The sequence below is a fragment of the Vanacampus margaritifer genome, chromosome 5, assembly GCF_051991255.1.
Source record: "Vanacampus margaritifer isolate UIUO_Vmar chromosome 5, RoL_Vmar_1.0, whole genome shotgun sequence".
NCBI lineage: Eukaryota > Metazoa > Chordata > Actinopteri > Syngnathiformes > Syngnathidae > Vanacampus > Vanacampus margaritifer.
In genome coordinates, this window is record NC_135436.1 from 19,887,194 (window position 1) to 19,911,387 (window position 24,194).

At 40.5% G+C, this 24,194-nt stretch overlaps 2 protein-coding genes across 7 annotated transcripts in view; both read left to right on the forward strand.

The window, feature by feature from the left end:
* Positions 1-60: 60 nt before the first annotated feature.
* On the forward strand, positions 61-19,378 carry kiaa0753 (KIAA0753 ortholog). 4 transcript variants are annotated; one of them, XM_077566584.1, is made up of 19 exons: positions 61-508; positions 1,040-1,342; positions 1,633-1,830; positions 1,914-2,096; positions 2,971-3,321; positions 3,405-3,467; positions 3,723-3,944; positions 4,021-4,198; positions 4,913-5,034; positions 5,114-5,247; positions 6,161-6,313; positions 7,377-7,466; positions 7,547-7,649; positions 9,282-9,353; positions 9,453-9,575; positions 9,654-9,729; positions 10,554-10,674; positions 15,656-15,877; positions 18,185-19,378. In XM_077566584.1, the coding sequence occupies exons 1-19, from the start codon at positions 401-403 to the stop codon at positions 18,342-18,344; spliced, it is 2,982 nt and encodes a 993-aa protein (XP_077422710.1). In that variant the 5' UTR covers positions 61-400; the 3' UTR covers positions 18,345-19,378. The 4 variants fall into 4 exon arrangements, with proteins under 4 accessions (XP_077422710.1, XP_077422711.1, XP_077422712.1 ...); XM_077566585.1 differs by having other exon boundaries at positions 63-508; positions 4,021-4,189; XM_077566586.1 differs by having other exon boundaries at positions 66-508; positions 7,562-7,649; positions 18,185-19,377.
* Positions 19,379-22,582: 3,204 nt separating this feature from the next.
* Positions 22,583-24,194, forward strand: part of pitpnm3 (PITPNM family member 3) — a 75,222-nt gene continuing 73,610 nt past the window's right edge. The window contains exons 1-2 of one of the 3 annotated variants that reach the window (XM_077566806.1): positions 22,583-22,824; positions 22,908-23,085. In XM_077566806.1, the coding sequence (XP_077422932.1) occupies positions 23,061-23,085 (25 nt within the window). In that variant the 5' untranslated portion in view covers positions 22,583-22,824; positions 22,908-23,060. Of the gene's footprint in view, positions 23,086-24,194 lie in introns of all 3 variants that reach the window. The other 2 variants (XM_077566805.1, XM_077566807.1) reach the window with 2 other exon arrangements.

Here is a 24,194-nt window from a genome sequence, read left to right on the forward strand (position 1 = left end):
ACTGTGGAAAAACTTCATTTTAATGTACAAATATAGTGTCTTGTAGCTAACTATACTATTATATAATGTGGTATTCATAATTGCAGAAAAGTGTTTCTCTTACTTTTAGACATCTTTCACTTTCCGTACTTCGCACTTCCTGTCAGCGGCGGTTTTTTTGTCATGGCGGCGACAGTTTAAATTCACCGAGTTGTTTTGACAACTTTAAATACATATTGACTTTTGAATACTGTATATCGTTACTTAATGAGACAATTTATAATTGTCCAGTTTTCGTAAGTACTTATGTATCCGGTTTGGATGAATTGTTTGGACGGAAACTAGCACGCAAATGCGATGTACAAAACATGGCAGTCCTTTTCGCTGTTATGAGTGACTAATTTAAGATATAAGCGTCCTGATGATTTCCATTGGACAACAAACTAATGGTAGCGAATGGGTTGTCTTGGCTTCAAACCGAAATACCCACAAAGGTGGCTATTTAACCACAGGGACGTCCAAAACCAAGGTAAAAGATGACTTCATATCCCGTCCTGTCTTGTCTACTTGTAGTTCAGTGTTTCCCATTTTTTTTTGAGCCAAGGCAATTCCACACAATTTCTAGCAGCATATCTGATAAGCTTTCACAGATGTTTACTTGAATGGCTAATTAAACACAAAAGTTACTCTCACAATAATTTGTTAATGTGCTTACTTTGTATGCACCATCTGATTACACATTAGTGGTGTACACTTCCAAAATGTCATATTATGAATCACAAACTAGTACGTTGACGTTCATGTTTTTTAATCTCAAGAGAGGGATATCCTACAAATCGAATTAGTATACAATACTACACGTTGAACTCAAATAACACTATCTGTACAGTAATTGGATTACTGTCTGGGGCTGTAACATGTTCCCCAGCATGTGTCAAAATTGTCTTTGTTTTACAATAAGTGGTCTGCTCTTTACGATGCTTCAGAAGAATTATTGCTTTCACATTATTAGTTTACAAACATTAAGTACATTTTTCATACTATGTCCCCTCTAAAACAGCTGTTGTTCAATGAAGCCATGCCCACTAGCTTCAGGAACCGTGCCACTGCTGTGGGTCCTCCTGCCGCCATCGTCATCGAGAAGCTGCTCCCCCTGCCACTGGCCGAGCGGCAGAAGGAGGCGGACGGCAGCGTGAAAAGCTGTCTCAGCTTCAGCAGTCTTTCCGAGGAGAAGCTGCAAGCTGCGGTTGACCTAGCCAAGAGGGATCTGAGGCGGAGCCGTTTCCAGGCCATGTGCAGGTCGTCCACGAACCCCACAGGAGATGCTTCCGTATTGGACATTTGCAATAGTACGCTGCCTCAGGTAATCAATGTGGATAAACAGAATACAGTGAATCCCCACGTGCCCCTGGTTGGTATGTCAAGGAAGTACATTGAAGTCTCTGTGTTTAGCCTGGCTTATTCGTAGACATTATGAGTTTTTCAAGTTCTTAACCATCACTTGGTCAATTTCATTTTTATTTATTTCGTTTTGTGCTGTAAGCAAAATTTTTACTCACTAGTGAACCTCGGATACGCCGGCATTGAGTGATGTAGGGAGAAAAAAAAGGGTAGCAAGACTTGCCTTGTTTTATTTCTTCTTTCCCATCAAAGATGACAACCAAACTGAGTCTGAAGGAGAGACTGACTAGACCTGGATCCAAACAGCCAACTTCCAAGAGGCGCCCTGTGATTTCCAACCAAAAAGGCCGTCCGCCCACCTCATCGAGGCCGGTGGCAGGTGCGGACCAACACAACCTCTTAAGGCAGGAGGTCCGCAAGCTTCAGAATGAATTTGAAAGTCTGAAAAAGGTAGTTGGTAGTTGGTACCAGCATTTATTATGGTTTATCCATTCCATCTGGCCATAGGTTCCATCTGTCTTCTTTCTTTGCAGGGCCTCAATTCAGAGTTAAACCCACTTGGAGCCAGACAACCAAAAAACATGGCCAAAAAGCCCCCCACAGCAGCCAGGCTGCACATTCAACGGCCCCCCTTGACGGATTTCCCAGACCAGCAGGATCTCCAGAGAAAAGATATGTTCAAGCTGCGAAATGACTCCGATAGTGCATTTGTGCAGGTACTTACTATATTGTTATTTTATTAAATTCTTATAGTAAAGAAAAGAAACACGGGCACATTCTTGTGCAAAGTAATGTACTTAATTAATGCAATCACTCCTTCAGCAACTATTAATTAATTTGCTGCCAAAAACGTATAAATATGTTCTATTTTAAATATTATCATGCTCCCAAAGACGTATTTATGTTTTTTAAAGTTTTTTATGCTAGAGCATACAGAAGGCTTTGATGCAGCCTCTAAACCAGAGGTGGGCAATCTCGGTCCTCGAGGGCCGGAGTCCTGCAGGTTTTGGAGGTTTCTCACTTCCAACACAAGCTGATTCCAATCAACAGGATCGTTATCAGGCTTATGCAGAGCTTGCTGATGAGCTGATTATATATCAGCTGTGTTGGAGAGGGGCAACATGCAAAACCTGCAGGTCTCCGGCCCTCGATGCCCACCTCTGCTCTAAACTGAAGAGAATGCTTGAAGCAGTGTTAGTTATTACAAAAAATGGCCAGCAAGTGGCAGCAGAGTATCAGAGATCAACCAGGGCCATGTTGCAAAAATGCTCTTTTCCCCACTGTTTTAAACAGATTTTTAAATAATGATGAAATTAAGCTATATTCTAATGCTAATTGCTGCAAAACAGAAACAGATAGAAAAGTGACTCTAATCTTTCTTTTGTTAGGTTCCATGTTTTTATAGCAATAGAACACAATATTCTGTGGGCCTTGCAAAATCAGTCAAAATCCAGTAAAACAGTTGGGAGCTAAGGGGGTTGCTTCAGTGAATATGGTTGGGAGTGAATGAGTTAATGGTCGAGATGCACCAATACCACTTATTTTTATTAGACCAAATACAGTTTCATTGAGTGATTACTTTGCTCACAGGATGGAATAACCAATTGGAGTGGGGCTTCCTCTCCCAAGAAAAGCGCCGATCACCCTTACAAAAAAACTCCAGTTGCTTCCAAGTTATCATGGACACAAGCTCCTGCTTCGAAGACACCAGGAGCCAGGGGCCAGCAGGATGTCTTAGCCCAGGAGATGCACAAGCTTGACGCCGAGCTGGAAAACTACATCCGTGAAATAGAGAAACTGTCTGATGGAGACGCGTTACGTGTTAAAAATGATCACAATGAGGTAAAAGAGCTCGAACCCGGCGAGCAGAAAAAGATGGAGTTGCGCTGGCAGAAGCAATCTGAGCGCTCGGCACGGATTATCTACTCCCTCCGCCAGCAGGTACTTAAGTTTGGCTATTTCTGAATTGAAAAAGCAAATTTTCTGCCCCTAGTATAACATTTGTATTTGTTTTTTTCCTTTAGATTAAAATGATACAACAGTACATAGAGAAGCTGCACAACCAGGGCATGTGGGATCAGAAAAGGGTATGTTTTAAGAGTACCGGTAATATAAATACAACTATAAGCATCAAGCATGAAATATTTTTTAGTTCAACGTTTTTTCAATTTCAATCAGGCGGTACAAAAACACCAAACAAAAAAATTAATATAATTACAGTGCCACAGTGTGTTTGTTGCTGTTTTTAGGTTTAATGGTGGTGGTGTAAAGTCCTCTTATTGCCTGTATAATTTCCCCAAGAGTTACTGATTTACCAAGACTTTCTGTTTTGAATTCCACAGTCCACAGCCATCCAACGTCTTGCAGGCGCCCATCGCGGCACCCTGAAAGCCTTGCAGGTGGTCACGCGCCAACTCGCCGATAAGCGTCACAACAAACTCCCGTCTCATTGTGGAGAACTGAGCCGGCTGATTTGCCAGCTCTCTCTTTGCACAGCCAAGATACAAGTAGAGCCAGGCTTGCCCATGCCGGAGATGGCCGTCGAAATTCTGCGCAAGCTAGAGGTGAAGGAAATATGAACGTAGAAATGACGGTGCCACATCACAGGCAGGTGTACCTGATGATTATGTTTCCCATTAGATTTTGGACTACGCCATCAGTAAACATGAGACACAGCAAGCCATGCAAGACCGAGCTTGTCCTTCACAAAGGAAGCCGTCCACTTATCCCAGCATGTTGCCTGCCACCAGAGCACCGAAAGGAAGCGGTGCGGCTCGCGGACTCCCTATAGCCACCAATATACAGAGAAGTAGCCATGGCGAGAACTCACTGAACATATGCACATGCAGCTGTGTGCCAAACTTGAAAAATATAAAGGCAATTACACAGAATAAAATAAGAAATAATTATTAAAATGTATTATAAGCAATGGCTTTATTAACTATTAATTATAATTAATTGTGTTATATATTTTGTAACAATTATTTCATGAGCAAGTTTTTAACTATTTAATGACTTTTTGCTCATTTAATAGATTTTTAAATTCAGTAATAGAATATGTTTTCATTTAATTGTATTTTATGTATTCAATAGTGTTATAGAGCATTTTAATGAGTTTATGGCATTTTTATTTATCTAATAGAATGTTTAATTATTTAGTTTAAAATTTAATAACTTAATGGTTAAAAGTATATTTATTTACAGACATTTGCAGTATTTAGCAGTATTTTCTTTAAATTTACCAGGCGGTAAATTGTATACAAAGTTTAAACACACCTTCTCATTCAATACATTTGCTTTATTTTCATTACTATGTACTTTGTAGATTCTCACCGAAGGCATCAAAACTATGACGACAACTAACTGACACATTTGGGGTTATGCACTTAACACAAATAAGTGAAAATGATAAAAAATATTTGTATAAATAAACAGCCACCATTTTCTCTGGTTACTTTTTTGCACATTCTTGGCATTCTCCTAAATTAATGTAGGCACCTCGCTGATTGTCAACCATTTGTTATGTTGGCAGCTCGGAGAATGTTAGTGCAGAAGCAGCATGGACCAGGTAGGCCAGTCGGCCTACAGAGGGCGCCGCAGCAGCTCAAGAGAAACTCCCCAGGCAAAAAAAAGCACCATGCTTCAAAAGTGAAGGTATTCATTGATATTGTAAATGCCACAATTATCCCATGCTGGCACACAGCGTATAATTTTATGATTTTTTTCCTGTTAGGGCGACCTTGGGAAGGAGGAGGCACATTTCAAGGATCCCACAGTGTCTTCTCGCCTCCGAGTCAATCAGCTTCCTCACAGGCAGCCGTTAGTGCCGTGGATACCGGCGTCATCGCACACTCTCTCACCGCCACTGTGAGCCTCTTGCTGCCTATTTTTTTCTTATGTGTTGATTATGGAGTTTGCGTAGTGTCAAAGTTATACTTGCAACTCTCAGTGGGTTCATGAACTGCTCTAAAAGGCATTTTGTGTCATTTTGGTCTATATTCACTGGGCACTTCATTAGGCAAATCTAGACATAATGAATGGTTGCAAAGAGGAGCTGTATTAACAACAATTATTTTAAATATTGTATTTTTATGTACCTATGTAGAAAACTATATTAGAAAAATAGTGGCATTTTTCACACCAAGTATAGAACAAAAATGATCATAATGAAACACTGTAATGGATTTTCGCTTAAATTTATTTGATGGATTAAAATTTTTAAAGCTGTATTTTTAACACTTTACTTAATTTGTCCCCGAGTATGAAAGTATAAAAAGTCTCAAGAAGCCATGACTGAAAACATAAAGAAAATCTGCTATTTTAGATTGAAGTGGACATTTTATGGACATGTTGGCCATTTTCAAGGGTCCATTAGAAATGAAATCCGACTAGAAAATTTTTCTTATGGCTACCAAATTTGAACCACATTTACGAGACGGATGGACAAGAATATACAAAATTTTGATCATGATTTTGACTTTGCATAGCAGCAAATTTCGACAATTTGGCTAAAAACATGAAGTTAGTATTAACTAAGCTTATTATTTTTATTCAGCCCTGAAGCTAGTTTCACAGAGAAACATGAAATCTGGTAGGGACGTCTATCATGAAGTAGTCCTTCAAAAAAGTATCAACAATATATACTTGAAAAGACACAGGAAGTTTGTAGTGACCATTTTAAGGTCATTTTGGCCATTCCCACATGAGCTGATGCCTTGGCCTTCTTTTGACAGCGTGCCATTTTACTTCTGTTGTTTCAAAATGTCTGTCGCCTTCACAGCTCTCGTCACAAGGCGACATTTGAGCCAAGATGCCTATCGTCTCCCGCTAAGCTGTCATCCCCATCGAGCCCCCAGAAAACATCCGTCGGATTTAGTGGAGAGGCCCACCCGATCTCGGAAAAGAAGCAACAAGCTCAGAATGAAGCACTAAGGTGGCATCCAATATTTTTTCTTCTTTCTTGCTTAACAGAAACAGTATGTTTGTATTAAATGTTTATGCAGGCTTGAGTTGGGTTTTTACAGCAGTAGTCGAAACAAAAGAGAACAAATCCAGAAAAAACGTCAGTTTAACAAGTCCCTCGTTTGTATTCACAGGGTTATTTCCAACTCTAGTGCCATTTACCCGCAGCCGCAGGCTTCACTCACTATTCAAAGTTATTTTTCTACTCTCCGCAATAAATTAATCAAACCGCTCACTCAATTCTAAATCGAGGTCATTTGTCTTTGTGGGGGATTAATTCGTGGCCTGGTTTTCTGCTCCTCATATGTTTATTTAATCAAAACATCATTACCACAATTGGGCCTCCCAAAGAATCAGGAACATGTGAAAATCTTCACTATCTGTGGAGTATTTTAAAATACATTTCAACAGTAATTTATAAAAAGCAGTTAACCAATGTATGTAAAAATAACATGATTTCAGCATAGTAAAAATGTGCAATTTATTGGCTTTGTCTCTGGTTGTGCTAGATGCTAATTAAACGCCTGGTCAAATGAATGTACATAGTTATTATTTAACTAACTTTATAGCTCGTGTTGTTCTGAGCTGCTAGGGGCTTTCCTGTGTCACACTAAGTACCATTTTCTATTCTTATCGTGACACTTTCTGTGGTGTCATCACAAAAAAAGTTGTAAAAGAGAAAGTAATAAATACAACTAAAATAAAGCAAAACTGAGTGTGACTGGTTCTCCGTCTCTATATGTGCCCTTGCGGCTGGCTGGCGACCAGTCCAGCATGTCAACATGTAGTTTGTCTTTTGTCCAAAGCCAGTTGGTATAGACTCCCGCACCCAAGACCCTGAACATAATAAGCCATATTGTAAATGGATGGATGGATTAATTGCATTGCTTATGTTTACAGACACTTTGCTATATTAGAGTAAGTTCCATTTGTTATCTGGTTATGGTTATGCCTTCACTGGTTCCTTCAGAATGGGATTTGTCAGTATTATTACTGTAAAATACTGATAAGACACAACATTTTGTTCACCGTAGAGGCGCCTGGTTGGACAAGATCACCACGCAGCGACTAAAGGACCTTAACCAGCTGACACAAGAGGAGGCAGAACGCATTCAACGACTGAGGTATGGTTAAAGTCAGCGGGCAGATGTATGCAGATGGAGTGGCCAATGTTCACAACTGGATATGAATGACACTAATGAAGTGTTTTGATGTACAGGGCCGAGGTTGCCTCGCCGACTCAGTGGGCCGAGAGGGCTGAGCAGCAGGTGCAAGAGAGAATCAGGCCGCTTCTGGATGAGGCCAAGGTTGGGCGATGTCTCACTGTGTATCTTAAGTAGAAATTATTATGCATCCTTTTCACAATTTCACACGATACCCATTAGGGATGTAACGAGAATGGCAATATAAAAATTGCCACGATATCGTCGTTGTCATGTCACGATATTAAACGCAACAACACAGGTTGTATTCCATTTGTGCAGTTCTGGTTAGTTATTACTGCAGTTTCCTTTTATTTAGGAATGTTTTGGCCGTTGTATTATCACTCCCACAAGTCAGTCATACAAACAAATATTTTTCAACATCTCCATCTAAAAACATTACTTTAATGCATATTCAAGCAGAACATAACATTGTAGACCATGATTCTTTGCACAGCTTAGCCAATATAAGCACATGGCAATGATGTGTTATGGCATGACATGACATGAAATGGCCAAGCCTAGTTCTTTGTCACTGCTGTTATTACGTGCAAAAACACAATGTTGTGCTCCCCCCCACACCCCCAATGTGAGTTTTTTTTTTACAATATCGCAATATCGTTTTTATACAGTATTGAAAGCTCTTTTTTTTTCACCAACCTCCCCACAATATCCTGATAATTATGGTATTGTAAGGTTCATAATGTGATATTTATCCTATCGTGATTTTTGCACATCATTACATTCCTAGTTCCAAGGTGTATTAATCACGCGTTTGGGGCTTTTGTTCATCACAATGTCCTAAGGATTATGAATTATAGACATTTTTACTTGCCCTGGTGAATTTGGCTCATTTTAGGGGCAGATTTGTCTCATGCAGTAAGCCAGCCCTCGTCCCACCCCACCAACGGTTCGGCCAATGGCAAGACCAGCATTCATTTGGTTGAAAACCAATGGGCTGAATTGTTCCTGTCGAGGTCATGTCATCGAAATTGAAACACTGTGTGTGGTTATGTAAATTAGCCCCGCTGTTACATACTGCAAGCCATTAAAAAGTACAATTTCCATAATATGTCCCCTTTTTACTTGTATAAAACTCAAATTGTGCATATCTACATTCAAGGACTTGGCATCGACATCAATCTTGATTTGCCCAGCTGCCTTTGTTGACGTTAATGCATGAATAAATTAGTTGAGTGATTGCTGAGTGAGTCTCCCTAATGTTCTCCTGCAAAAAGATATTTGAATGGTGGCTAAGTGCGTCTCCATTTCTCTCCTGATTCAAATGCAATCAAAAGACAAAATGTGTATCAGGTTCACAGCAGATGTGCTATTTGTTTTTCTCCAAATACATTAACATTACAGTCAATAGAATACATGTGACACAAAAGCATGCTTACGTTACGTACATGACTGAACCAAGCTGTACTGCTTGGCGAAAACAATGCTAGAATATTGGCTTTTCCCACTTGAACATGAAAGGCAAGATCATGTTGATAAATAAGAGTGATGCGACAATGATGTCACGGCACGGCTGGAGGATGTTCAAGAGAATTAAAGTCTCCTGGTAGGCTGGTCTGATGTCATTGACCATTTCACAGCTCCTCAGGGGGCATATTTTGGTAGTTTCTGTGTTGTGATGCATTATTCAGCAGTATAATGTCTCTCAGTAGCTGTTTTGGGCTTTTGTAACTGCGTTTCAAGTGCCGTTTATCTTCATTTGTGTGTTTACCTCAGCATCTCGGAGAGTCCTGGAGCAGGAGCAGCTTGTCGCTGAGGAATAAGCTGTCAGAGCAGGCTGCAACGAGGGTGAACCACAAAGACTATTCTTAGCTCAGCAATTAAACAAGCCTCAGATGCACTTGAATTCGATTCCCTTAATGTGCCTTAATGGTTCTTGTTCCTCAGGTGGCCGAGAGTGCCAAAGAGGCAGGCGAGGCGCTCCCGGAAGAGCTCTTGGAGGAGGCAGCAGTGCGGGTTCTGCAAGCCCCCACCCTGGAAGGAATGCTGCAACGCATGGAGGAGATTCAGGTAAAAGTCAGAGTGGAAACGCCCTGCCGCTTGTGGCAGGGGAGGCTCAGCGTGTTTACCGAATGTGTTTCCGAGCAGAGGGACCAGGAGCAAGTGAGGAGACGAGTCGCCTCAATCGCCTACTCTGATGCTCTTCAGTGGAAGCAGCCAGCAGGTACTCTTCGTCCCGCCACACGCATTCTAAACGCTCCATTAAGATTAGGGTGAGCTCAACTTGGGCCATCTGGGCCATGCTTGGGCCTACTTGACGCTTAATTTCAGCTTGGCTAGTTGGAGTGCTCGGATGCGTGCTCAACATCGATACACTTCTCCTCCTCTGGCATGCTTGGAAAAGGTGGGCCAGAAATAATCCACGGCAATGAAAGTCCACATCAGTCACACACACGTGCAACATACGTGTCATGTGATTAATGCGGTTGCTCTTCTCACCAGTTATTGATAGCCACCGTTTGCACAATAACAAACAACAGAATGGCTCCAAATCATCCACACAGTAAAAAAATAAAAAGCCCAAGGCACAGACAGTAACACATTTACTCATGATACTGACCACCTTGCACAAAAGAAACAGAATGACTAGGAATCATTCAATCAGGCTCATTTACAGCCACCAATCAACCGTGCAATTTACCTGTCATATGATTAATGTGATTGGTCCTCCTGTCAGTTACTCATAAACACCAGCTTGCACATTAGAAATAAACCTAACCACTTAAAATAAAGCACAGTTTAAGAAGTCCATCGCAAGATCGGCCACATGCGATCACTACTCTCACCAATTATTGAGGATTGACCTTACCCAATAGAAATAGAACCGTTTGGAAATCATTCATGGAGTATGGCCTAGTGTGAATACGACCTTGGTTTTCCTTACGTCTCCTCTAGTTGGAGAACGTGTTACGGTGGTAACCCAATCCAATTATTTCCTCACACTCACCTCCCCCATCACCACCTCTGCCCTCTCTCTGCGCTTCCCAGGCTCTCAGGTCCAGGTTCCAAGCTCGGGGCCAAGCTCTCCACAGCCCATTAGACTGACTAAGCCAGTGCTGAGGCAGCCTCCGGTCGCTGATATTGTTGTGGAAGAACCCGTGGAGACAGGGTGGGTTTGTCTTGTCTTTTTCTGTGTTCTGCTATCATTTTGTCTCTTCTCATTCGTTTCAACTGTACAGCCGTTTTAGAAAGCAAGAAGATTTATGCTTGCTGAGTATAGAAGGTACAAACGGTTGCATTTGAGTACAAAAATAAGCTCTCGAGGGTACATTACTCTGGGTTAGAGTGTACCTTGAGGGAAAGATGTGGGCTCTGACTGTGCAAATGAACACAGGAGGCCACTGGCTGTTTTCCATAATTAGGCCTCTAGACTGGATGAAATGTTTTTTTTTCTTCAACACTCTTTTTTGTTCCTGGTGAAGTGTCACTGTAAGTTCTTTCCCATGAGGAGGCCTCGCTTCTTTCTTTAGAGGATAAAAATGTTGCTTTTTGGCTACCTTTCCTGTCTCCGCAAAGAAAAAAAGCATAACTGCCTTGGGCTTTGCCTGCAGCTGCCCAACTGCTGGAATTAATGAAGAACCTGTGAGAGAGAGATGGGCGAGGAATTTGCGACAAGCCAGTAGAAAAGGAAGAAGTTAACAAATGCAGACTGTTTCTGATGACAAAAACATACACATTTAAATTCTGATTATTCTTACTGGGTAAAAGGTCCTTCAAATGAATAGAATTCTTGTATTCACAACATAAAATAATTTCTTTTATTTTTATTTTTATTTTTTTTATTTTTATAGATAAATTAAATAAATAAATTAGATAGATTATAAAAAAAACATAAAATAATTTCTAGACACATCTGCATAGTATTTATGACATTTAATGTTAATTTTTTTTAATGTACCATCACTCTAAAGCACTCTTAAATGCTACTACGTTATCATCATCATTAACACCAACCCATTCAGATGTCTTACCAGAAGGACTGATTGAAATAGATGGTACTTGTTTTGACTGGAGAACAGGAGCAGAGGTGCTCTCAAGTCATGCAATGTGCATGAAGCAACTTGGTTCTTACCGAGTGAAGTGTGTGCCTGCCGTGCCAGGCCCCCTCGAAGGCAAATAAATTTAACACGGGGAGTCGTTAGGGGTGAGATGGATGGAAAAAGTGTTCAGTTGTTGACTTTTAGAGGCTGCAAGTTGCTTTTTAAGATTAGCATATGTACTGCAGTTTCAAATATTACCCGTATTAGAGGTTTGTCAACATGTATCTATCCTTCAGGATATGTCAGTGTGTGCCGGTCCTACTCCTAAATAGGAAGTAATCGAATTTGAGGAAACGAGCTGCCCTAGCGTGTGCGGCTAACATCCATGCTAAAATAACACTTTGAAGCGCTAACAACAGCATACAGCTACAGTATGCTTTTGTTGTAGGCAGTTGAGAACAATGTTATAGCAGCAATAACAAAAATATAACAATCGTCAAATTCACAAGATATCCCTCGTTTTTGACAAATCGGTTTTATGATTTTGTCTAACCAAAGAAGGATTTACCATTTTTGTTTTTTTCTAAACGGGGCATAACATTCATACCAACCAACACTGGTATCAGCCAACCGATGTTTGTGTACCAACGAACCAATCAATGTTTTCCCCGACCAACATTCGTACCAACCAACCAGAACAATGAAATATTGTTTGTTTGCAGAGATGGGCACTTCCATCAATCGTCAATTCCTGTCAATGATGATTCCCACCTTTCACCGAGTGCTTCTGCATTAATGATGCAAAGCCTCGCAAAAATATACGGAATGAGAAGGGCCGTCTTTACTCACCGCGGTCGACCGACAAAAACCTGCTTCAGTCGGTGATCAGCCTGTGTATTTTTTCGAGGACTGACATCATTGTACACTCGACGAATGGTGGGCATCGTAATTGATGATGGGATTTGACGATTGCCGGAAGTGCCCACTTCTGATCGTTTGCACCAAACAAGCAAACACCCAACCAAGTTTGAATATATAACCAACAAAACATTCAAACCAACTGTACAGTCGCCCAACCAAATAAAAAAACAACTAACCAACGTTCGTACCAACCAATCAACATTTTAAACCAGCCGATGTTTGAACCAATGAGGCACCTCCTTATTTAGTGTGACAGCACCTGCCGTGTGTCTGGTCTGTACAGTCGGTCCTCTTTCTCGCAAGCCTAGTAAACTAGAATGATGACTCCACACGGGCGCTGATACAATAGTGAGAGATTTCATGGTGCAAGATAAGATTTATGTATCCACGGTGAAGAGTCCAGACACAGACGCTGGTCAGGCCGCCACCCTGGCTGACCTTTGGTGTCTTCCATCAAAATCGATAGAAAGATGAAGGACTCACTCAGTAATATTCCAAACCTTTCAAGTATTCTTTCTTTCTTTTATTTTAATCTCCTCACCTCTCTTGCTTGAGGGGCTGCAGTTCCAGACAATGTGCTCTCTACTTCCGAACAATCACTTTAGGACATCATTGATCGCCATGCATTAAAGTGTTTGTCAGTGTCAAAGATTGTGGGCTAGTGGCAAGCTGAAACAATCACACTTTAGATTTTAACCTCCACATTGATTTTTCCCACTCTTCAAAGCTCAGCAGGCCTTCAATGAGCTATCCTATCCCCAAACTATCTTTGTCTTCATGCTGGCTGACTCTTTTTTTTTTTTTTTTTTTTCTTGGCATATCCTTGAGTCAACTTTGAGACTCCTCTGGTGGAAATATGCCCTCTATATAATGAATGCCTGTCATGGAAAATATGATTCAAAACTCGTGGAAATGATTTTTATATTCCTGTAACGCGCCAAAAGATGTATTTGTCTTTCCCAGAAAGGAAAGAAAGAAATTGCATTAAGAATGAATTTACGCTGACCTCGTGTCGAATCATTGCAGCAGCAGTCACTTCAACTTATCATGAAGCTGCTCTTGATTACAAACATGCAACGTTCACTGGGAAACAATAAGAGTTGTCGTTCGAGCGTATTCCTTGCAAAGAACACAAGAAAATAGAGAAGACGCACAGAATGCAGTACTCAAGGTCTTCTGATTAACATGGCAACTGTTAGCACATTTATATCAAACATGGAACCATCTCGTCATCACAAATGTTTACTGGGGAGCGGCAATATATTCAAAATGGTCTTATACATACCTTGCAAGAAAGAGGAAAAAATACGAGAGTAGGGGTGTTAAAAAACCCGATTCAGCAATATATTGCGATATTACAGGGCGCAATTCTCGAATCGATTTGATATGCGGCCGAATCGATGTTTAAACATAATTTTTACAAATAGAAATATTCAACAAAACGTCATACTTGGGGTTAGGGTTCACACGTTAAGCATGAAAGAATGTTGTTATATTAATGGAACATTAAGCCTTAACATTTTATTTCAATGCTGTTCAAACATAAAAAACAGATTGCAACACATTGTTTGTTAAATACTGTGGCTCACAGTTATAAGCCTGAAGTTTTAGATAAATAAATACATTTTCATACACATCTTACAGTGTACATGTACAAGTTTACTGATTAGTGTTTTCTAAATTTGAGTAAAAACAAAACAAATCGCAATAATCAATTTATAGATTCATATTGGGATTGATCGGTATTGAATCAAAACGTGACCTATGAATCGTGATACGGATCGAATCGCCAGGTACTAGGAAATTCACACCCCTATAGGAGAGCATAACAAATTCAGCACACAATGTTTTCTGACTTACAATATACTGTCACTAAACACTGAGCGGTCACCTGTTCACAATCATAGCACAATTATTTACTAAAATAATCTTGAAACACATGGCACCAAAGATCTGTTAGTCGGACATGGTTGACTGCGTGCCGTGCTTTTGCTCCAGACATCTTCTTCCCTTTCTTGTAAAGAATAAACTAGGAAGAAGTTTGCCGGTTCCATCTAACCAATTTTTTGTTTAATCACAAGGCAACTCGATGTTTAGTGTGTGACAGCAGCAGCCACGTCCTTTGGAAGAGTTGCTATACTGCATTCTATGGATCTATGCTGTACAACTTCTAATTTTTCTTTCAGGGAATTAACTAAAAACACATCTCTTGGAGAAGTTACCTTACGTACTGTATTCTACGCAAATTTGGGGGGCGGAGAATTGATGTGATGAAGCAAGAGCTCTAGTATGTTTTGGGCCACAAGTCTTTTTTTTTTTTTTTTTTTAGGAGCACAAGTGGATCTTGAGAAAGGCGTGTGTGTGGGAACTGCCGCAACACTAAATATAGCTCAGAGAGCACAAGAAGCAGGCCGATCCGTCCAAGTAGGGAGGATTAGAAAGCGCTCAGCTGTGCCCAGCTGAGCCCTCTGCAAACCGTCGCTTTCCAAATTCATCATCGTGACCTCAGACAACAACACCACCCTTAAGTAAATTGATGTGTCAGATCCAACTCGTTCTGTCTTAATCTGGAGGTGGGAGGGGCGGTGGTTAAAGTATGGCCCGCTCCGTTCCGTTCTTTAATTTAAAATTTCATCATGGGTCTTTGAATATTTGTTGCACTTTACCCCCCACCCCCATGTTGATTAAAACATATAATTTTTTAAAATTAATTTATCTCATTATTTTCAACTGAGTGATTATAACTAATAAAATACATGAGTAAATTAATTTTGCAAATACACATTCATAAGGCTTTAATGTATTACATAATTTTTTAATTAAATTAATCAGTTCATGCAACAAAGCTTAATTAGGACTGCACCTGCCTTTTAGTTGGTCTGGCATGCTCCATGTTTACTCTATGTTTGAGGCACACCCCAACCTTAAAGTGTTGTTTTACATTCCAAAAGAATAATACCATTTATGTGTGGGGCGTTCCACCCACTTGGAGCATAAATAGTTGAGTTTGCCACTGCAACTTAGGCTGGTGCAGTCCTAACCAAGCCTTGTTGCATAAACTGATTTATTACCTCCGTCACAAATGTCCTGGTCCATCTGTCTATTTCGAAATCAAACATGGCCCCTTGAGCCAAGGCGAAGAAAAGCCATCATGACGCACGAGCATCTTCTTGTTTCCTCTCACTAAAGAGTCCTCTCTGAGAGCAGCCTGATGGAGGAGGCATCTCGGGAAAACGGCCTTCCGATATTCCCCGGTCCCAAGGAGGATGGCGCGGTGAAGACGGTCATCAGCGTGCCAGGCGGCATGCTGAGAAACATTCGACACTACCGGGAAGACTACGATTCATACCTACTCCACGCGGCTCACGAGGGCGCCAGCGGAGACGTCAACTTCTGGTCCATCGCAGACAGGTAACAAGGCTCCCAAATGTTATGGATGTAACAAGATTTTTTTATGAACAGAAGTAAACCCCCGAGATATGTTGTGAAACTGTGCTGCAGGCGAACCTTTAAAAAAAAAATATATATATATATATATACACATATATATACAGTTGTATTCTTACCACTCACTTAAGCGTGAATTTAATCAAACACACACTCTAACAACAGTTGGGTCAAAAGTAACCCCATTATGGATAAAAAATGGACCGATCCATTTATGGGTCAATTTGACCCGACTTTCTGTGTTGTTTTGATTTTTTAATCAATCAAATAATTAAAATAATTATAATTAAAATTAAATTAAATTAAATAACGAAGTCAGCCAATGAAACCTTACAGTATGGAATGTTTAAATAATTGTCTGGTGTATGTATTGTTTACTTCTTGTGCTGTCGCGGCTCAGTGTTTAATGCTTATGGAGTTACTAGTTAATGGGCATACAATCAGAATGGGTCACTTGCCCTGCAGTATAAATCCAACCTGTGACACATATTTGCATATTTTCTCTCAGACCTTCTCTCTGTGCACTTGGTGAAAACCCTGTGTGTGGTTGTTCTAATTAGACATGTACTAAACTGCACTGCCGGGTGTGTTTGTTGATGACATGGCATTCTCATTCCCAGAGAGGATGAAGTAGATTTTTATGATCCACTCTATTGCTCTCTCTCTCTCTCCAATTTACATACTCAACAGAATTGTTAAGTTGCTGCAGTGCAGAAGACGACTCCCACTCCTGCTCTTATCTTTTCTGAGATTCAAATGTCCTCAGAGATTCTTCATCTGTTTTAAAGCATGTTCGCGTTGGAGCACAAACAAACTAATGAGTCCTTATTACGAGTACTCGCTAACGTTTGGAGAGACACATCTGCGCCGTGTGTCACGTTTTAATGTGCAGAAGCACTTCAACAATGCCAGCATGTCACATCTGCCCGCTGCTCTTATACACAAAACACTCGTTTACTTGCTTATTTCTTCGACTGGATGAATATTCAGAAATAATAATAATATATAAATAATATAATAGATGCGCATCTGAGGCAAACAAAACTGTTGCAGAAACACACTGGAAGCTCGTTTTAGGCTTGCAGGCATATACATTGTCAATTCATCCTATATTACATATGTTATGAAACTAAAATACAAAAATATAATGGTAAAACTCTTCCACCATTAATGTTACCTAAAAGCGGCAAAACTCAACTGGAAAGGGTATGAAATCATTTAGAGGGAAAATGGGACTGCCCAAGTGTGCACATCCTCTTATAAGTGGGGATATGTTCAGAATTAATCAGTCACATTCAAATTCATGTTAAATGGGAGTCAGCACGCACACCTGTCAACATTTAAAGTGCATGTGATTAACCCCAAATAAAGTTCAGCTGTGGCAGGAGACATCTCCTGACGTTTTTAAGTCACATTTTACAGCACAAGACCACAATGGTCTTGCAGAGTGATTCCATAGCATCGGAGGGATTTCATTGCTCAAAGGTATCAGTCAAGAGAAAGGGACAAGATAATTTCCAAGGCATTAATTATACCATATAACAACAGTTACATTACCAAGAATTGGATGTCCCTCATCACCAAAAGAACACCATACCTACAGTGAAGCATGGTCGTGGAAGCACAATGCCTTGGGGCTGTTTTTCTTCAGCTGGAAGTAGTGGTAGGAATTCTAAACAGTTCCAAATGTCAGTCAGTGGTAACACAAAACCTTCAGGCCTCAGAAAAAGCCTACTAAAACAACAACAAAATATAAGGGGTTAATCAAAGGCACTTTTAATAGTGACAGGTTTGTGCTATCATGAGTTTTAATGTCATCGGTCAATTCCTAACGCAATTATAAGAGGGTGTGCACACTTGTGCAACAACATCATCGCCATTTATTTTGATTTCTTCTCTCTTTTTTTCCTTTCTTTTTTTTCTTAATTAAAGTTGTACAGGTCACATTAATGTTTTTTCATATCACAAAACGCTATACAGGGGTGTGCAGACTTTTGATATCACGGTATGTAAACAGTTGCGAATAAAAATCTCAAAAATATTCCTATCAGCAGAATGAATAAGTCATATAGACTGATGCGAATAGTCATGAATAGTCAGCAATATTGTATATTGTCAATTGTCTATATGTAAGCGTATATGTAAGTAAAATACACACAAGCACACTTCTCTGCATCTCATCATTTATCACAACTAACGTTTAAACTGTGTGTGTGTGTGTGTGTGTGTGTGTGTGTGTGTGTGTGTGTGGTCTCTTTTGTCACGCTGCAGCCTGGCAGACGAACTGCTGTGGGACGCGGCGGGCGACGTGGCGGCCGAGTTCCAGGATGTGATGGAGGAGTGCGCCGAGGCCGTCTTCACCGCCGAGTTCCTACAACTGATCCACTCGCCTCGCGTCGCCTCCTCTTCTTCCTCCTCGCTCAACCAATAGGTGCTCGCAACTCATGCGATTTGTCTTTTTAATTTATTTTGTACAGAGGGAATGAAATTAATTGGCAGTGTGTATGTGTATGCGTTTTTTTTTTTTTTTAAATAAAACAAAGCTCCAACAGGGAAGATTGCTGCACTGAGGGCTGTTTCTCTTCCTGCACCATCGGTTATGTGAGATTGTATTCCACCGGGAAAATTAGTTTAGATAAGCTTGGAGAGACCATTACTACATTATGGCGGAGGGATTATAAGATTACTGGATCTCTTGCGCGGATTACTCACACTTTCTATATCCGGCCAGGAATAACGGGAGTGTGTGATTGCGTCATCGCATGTTAAATTACTTTTGTCTCTTTGTCCACCTATGTTAGGGATGTGCAACTTAATGATGGATGGGCCCACAATTTTTCATCAGCGCTTTTGCGGGGGCCACATAGGACCCGAAGTGCCTTATCGGGTGTATGACAAAAATTACATTTTAAATATTGACTAAATGCATGCATATGTAAATGAAGTACCGTTTACCATCACATACGTACTCGTGAAGTCATTTTTACAATTTCCATGGGCCAAGAAAATGGACACCTTTAAGTGGAACTGAAACATTTTACACATGCAGGCATTACAGAATGAAAAAAAAAAAGTTTTTACGATTGATTCCTACTGAGTACTTGAATTGTAGCCACTTTCAAAAGATGCTCCAATGTTGTAAAAAGGGCTTGAAATTCAAAAGATTTCTTTCATAACATCTCACATACCCTGATTGAGTCATGTTGGATGGACAGAAAAACTGTCTTGCATGAACATCTTCAGGTATTGAATCAAACAAATTAGATAGATTTTTGTCACCATGCTCTGCCCACATGCACACAAAAATGCCAATTCCCTGTTTTAGCTTCACCCCCCGAGTTTTTCGGTACGTTCCAAAAATAAATCCGGCAATATGTGAATTGACAAATTATGTAGGGGTTTTCACTCTAGCTTGTTTTTGAAGGAACTCTAAAAATGTCATTCAACCAAAAGGAGCGATTTCTTGTGTCTTTTCGGGCATGGCGACATGAGATCTTTTTGTACGGCTTCTCGCTTAGCAAGTTTCACTTTGCCAAGTGAAACTAGCTTTCGGGGCTGAATTTTCAAAAATTCATGAGCTTTCATGAGTTATTAGTTTTGCGTTTTATGAGAAGCCAACAACCATGGACTACAAGAAACGACAAGAAAACTGGCACAAGAATGGTCTTCTAGACAATAAAGTGACAAGCGAATTGCTACATTGTCAAGCTTTTTTTTTTGGACCCATTAGCCTTCTGGTGGGGCAGTGCCCCATTGCCCTTCATGGAACAATTGACTGGTTTGAGAGGTGAGATCAACTTCAGCAAATCTTCATTTCATTCTTCATTTATTTTAGCTGAATGTCCTCTAAGTGTCTGTGTGAGTGTCGTTACAGGTTTGTCAGTGCATTTAAATGCGGATCAGATGGTAAATCGAAGAATCTTTTCACAGGGAGTGCTTCCTCTACAGTCATTCCAGTGGACAATCTAGTGAGTTAATGAGCAAAAAGTCCACCTACTCGACTTTAATAATTAAGCCACCTACACACACACACACACACGGAGGAGCCCTTTTGGAATTGGCTGTTTATTATTAGTCTGCCGTTCCCTTTTTTGGGACATCGTCATGCTTGAAAACTCACCAGTTATTTTTGAAGTGTCAAGCCTCAAAACTCGCTTTTTGTGTGGAAACCTAATACCAGTTTAATTAATGGAACTGAATTGTGTGGACGTTTTGGTTTGAAGCAGCCATCTTCCAGGACTCTTAAGAAATTCTATAATGCTTTTCATTTTCACATCATCTGTCTGTCTTGATGGGTGGTTCAAATTAGCAAGCAATTGGAAGAAAATGGTCTCTGCAGAGTCCATTAAAGTACCAAGTATAATTGTTTTCCCCATAGACTGAACAGGTTCAATACACTGCATTTCCTTTAAAAAGAAAAAAAGATAACGCCTTAAACATGATGAAGTGTGAGTCAAGCATAGCGGTCTTCAAACCCTTTTAAAAAAGTTCTTTGTATGCTTTTAATGTTTGAATAAATTATTTGTTAATAAATACTTCATGTGTCTCTCCACATGGAAGGAAAGCGGCGGTAGGCTATTAGAATGGCAAGTGTGCGGAGACAATACATCTTAGAGAGATTTAATTCAATTAGCCTTCTTCTGCTGGGCTCCATGAACAAGTTGTTTGGTGAAATTATAATCGACTGAACCACACACACTGATGAAAAACAAAAATTCTTGGCAATGTAGTGTTGTCCATCTGTCTAGTATATGTGGTGTCAATCGTACTCATTGTCTAGGAGGTGGCCAACTTTGACGTACCCCACAAAATGGCCGCTTCAAACCAAAATGGAAGTCTTCCTGTGTCTTTTCAGGCATGGCATCTTGAGACTTTTTATGAGTCCTCTCATGACAAAATGGGCGCTGAATTCATTTTTTTAGGACGCCTGGAGATGCCAAAATTTACAATTAAAGGCATACTTGAAACCAAAATGGCAGACTTCCTGGAGCTTTTCAGGCACAGCTTCTTGAGACTTTTTAACGTAAGTAAATTTTGCCGCCATGCTCCGCCCACATGCAATGACGAAAAAAATAATTATTTTCAATTTAGCGTCATCATTTTCTAATATACTGTATGTTGGTCAAATTTGGACAAATCATCTAAGAAGAGCTGGTTTTTGAAGGCGACCAGTCCAAAATGACCTGAGAATGGTACCCCCCCCCCCCCTCCCCCGGCTCTAGGTTGTAAATATGGTTGGTTGTAATTCTTTTTTCACACATTTTCTTTCATGCCATGGCTTCTCCATCCTGGTGTGCTGGTGAGGCCAGCCAGGTCATAAAAGAGGTAAAATAAGCCCACTTTGAGATATGCTGTCTGGTGGTATTGAAGGGCTGGACTCTTTTATTTCACAGCACATGTGGGTCAAACGTGGCAGCAGCCATTAAGCGTCGTGTCAGATTAGTGCAGGTTGCTGCTGGATTTCAGGCCAGTCATACGCTTCATTACTCTTTCATCCCTAGAAAGCGTCAAAGACAAACAGTAGACTTCATGCTCGTGTTATTTTAAGCCTTTCATACTTTGTGATCAAAACAGTGGACTGATAGCCAAAATCTGTTTTGCATTAGTCACTTTAGTGAGCAGATAGTTAAAAGCTCTTTTCTTCTATTGTATATGTAACAAGCACTCCAGAAAAGAGCTTAAAAAAAACTGTTTTCATCTATATACATCAATCCATACAGTAGACAGCTATGAGCCATGAAATTTCCACATCAGTCAGAACAGTGGACAGCTATTTGAATCTGTTATGTTCTGAAATGCAGTGATTTTGATCCCACAATTGTGCATCAGCACTCTACAGCAAAAAAACCTTCCAATTATTTTTTTTTTTTTTACACTTACAATGGCTGCACACCAGCAGGTGTTAGTTATGGGACAATACATCTAGCGTCCACTGCCTTGAGGGAGTAAAACTTTGACATCAAGATTTGTGCAGAAGTAAATTATTCTTTGAAATGTTGTTCACTGTAGTGACAGACATATCGTGTCGCCGTCAAGACTCATGATAGAAGAAAACAGCTTTTTGAGTAACTGCCCTACAGTGGACAGTTACTGGTTAACAACTTTGATCAGGGTAACGGGTAAGTGGTAACATAAGGAAACATAAGGAAATACTCTCAAGTCATTTTGTAAGCCCATAAATGTTATGACTTACATATAACAGGCACGTTTATTATTTATTTTTATGTTGTTGTTTTTTTTGGGTTGTGAACCACTGATGTAAAAGACAAAAGCATTTGAATGACTTCTTTACAGTAGTGACCAATATGTTGCTATCAAGACATGTGCTTATTGAGGAAAACATAATTTTGAAAAGCTGTTAACATGTCGTGACTGATGTGCAATGTAAGCAACAAGAGTGTAGTGACAGGTGAATATAGCAGTTGTAGAAAACTCCTCTTTGAATTGCTATTCGCTGTGGTGAATGATGCGCAACTTTTGTCATGAAGTCTCAAGAATATAGAGTTAAAAAGCGTTTGAATATCTGGCCAATGTAGTGACTGACACGCTCCCAATGTTTTTTGAGCTTGATGAACGCACGCCATAAACTGCACGATTGACGTTAATTAGAAACGAGCTTGCTGCATTCAGGGACTTGTGAAGTCAAACCGCCATTTGTGTTTTTGTTTGTTTCTTTGCGGCGGTGTTGGTGGCGACCGCGGAGAGGACGGACGCCCTTCAGCCACCTCGGACCTGCGCACCGCTGGAGTGCAGTGGCGCTGCAGACCGGTACTCGGCTGGATACTCTTTTTCTGGATTAACCATCTGAGGGGGGAAGAGGAGGAGGAGGAGGAGAAGAGGAAGGGAGGAAGAAGAGCTGCTGGGTGGCAGTGTGAGCCAAGTCTGCACAGAGACAACAAACCCTCCCTAAAGTATGCGCGGCGGCTGCGGTGTAGCGGGTGCGGGCGGGGGCGGGTGTACGTCCGCTTGACACAGGTGGATTGTATGGTTATAGCGAGGAGCGTGGCAGCTCATCGCCGCGAGAGGAGGTGCACCAGGCGGCTGCGGCGGGCGGTGTGCTCCCGGAAGCACTGCTCATTCCCCACTTGAGTATTTTACTGATCGACTAGTCGAGTGAGGAAGAGGAGCTCTCTTTGCGGAGGACAGCATGTCTAAGGAGGCGAGAGGAAGAGGTAAGCCAGCATCTGCATGCCCGCCCAGTGCGATGTTAACAGGTACCTCAATCTGCTGGAATGTGAACACCTCGCTGTGTGCTTCTATTGCCTTCTGTTCAAAGGTGAGAGGATTTAAGGTTAGAAAAGGAGAAGTGGCCAAGACATTTTTTTCTTTTGGTCTGATATGACTGAAATTTATTGTAGTTTTACAAGTAACAGTCATCCAGAGGTGCTTCTATATTGAAATCAAAATTTGAAGGTAAGGTTGTGTTTTGGTTCCGAGGTGGTGTTTTGAAGGCAAGGTTAGGGTTTCAAATTAAGCTTTAAAGGCTGCTTGCTTATGGTTCCCATATGGTTACAACAGAGCGTTGAGATTTCAAAGTACTGTATAGGATTTGAAAGCAAAGTTGGTTTCAAATCAAGGTTTTAAGTCATGATTAGGGTCACAAGCCTGAGTTAGTGTTTAATGGCAAGGTTGGACTTCAATCTTCAAGACAGGCTTAGTATTAAGAGTTTCAGGGTTAAGGTTTCAAATTAGGGTTTAAAGGCAAGATTATGAATACCAATTAGGGGTTGAAGCCAATCTTTGGAATTCATGTTAGGATTTTAAGGCAAGGTTTGGTTTCAAAAATTAGGATTTCTTGCCTGGATTACAATTTAGGGTTCAAATTATGGTTTTGACACATGGTAGGCTTTCAAAGTAGGGTTGCAAATAAGGGTTGCGCTTTCAAGTTAGTGTAAGCTTTAAAGGCAAAGTTTCCAAAGGTTTCAAACTGGAGGAGGAAAGGGTTCTTTAAAGGGTGTTTAGCCTGGGTTAAGGTTCCCAATTAGGATATCAAGAGAGGGTTAGAATTTAAAGCCAAGGTTAGAGTTTCAAATTCAAAGGTTGCCTGAAATTATGGTTTCATGACAGGTTTAAAATGTCATGTTAGGGTTTGAAGTTGTGCTTTTTTTAAAGATGGGGTGGGATTCTAGGATAAGTTAGAATTTCAAGTCTGGTATTGGGTTTTGAAGTAGGATTTCAAGGCAATGATATAAGAGTTTGAAATTACAATTTCAAGTCTGGATTAGGGTTTCAAATGAGGGTTTCAACTGATTGTTTTTATCTTTGTGCATTTATTTATGCC

Excerpts from the sequence above, each read along its gene's own strand:
- kiaa0753 (XM_077566584.1), top strand. The coding sequence starts at position 401 with ATGATTTCCATTGGACAACAAACTAATGGTAGCGAATGGGTTGTCTTG. Across the intron at positions 509-1,039 it reads CAGGGACGTCCAAAACCAAG|CTGTTGTTCAATGAAGCCAT; the intron begins GTAAAAGATGAC and ends CCTCTAAAACAG. Across the intron at positions 7,467-7,546 it reads GAACGCATTCAACGACTGAG|TGTTTTGATGTACAGGGCCG; the intron begins GTATGGTTAAAG and ends ACACTAATGAAG.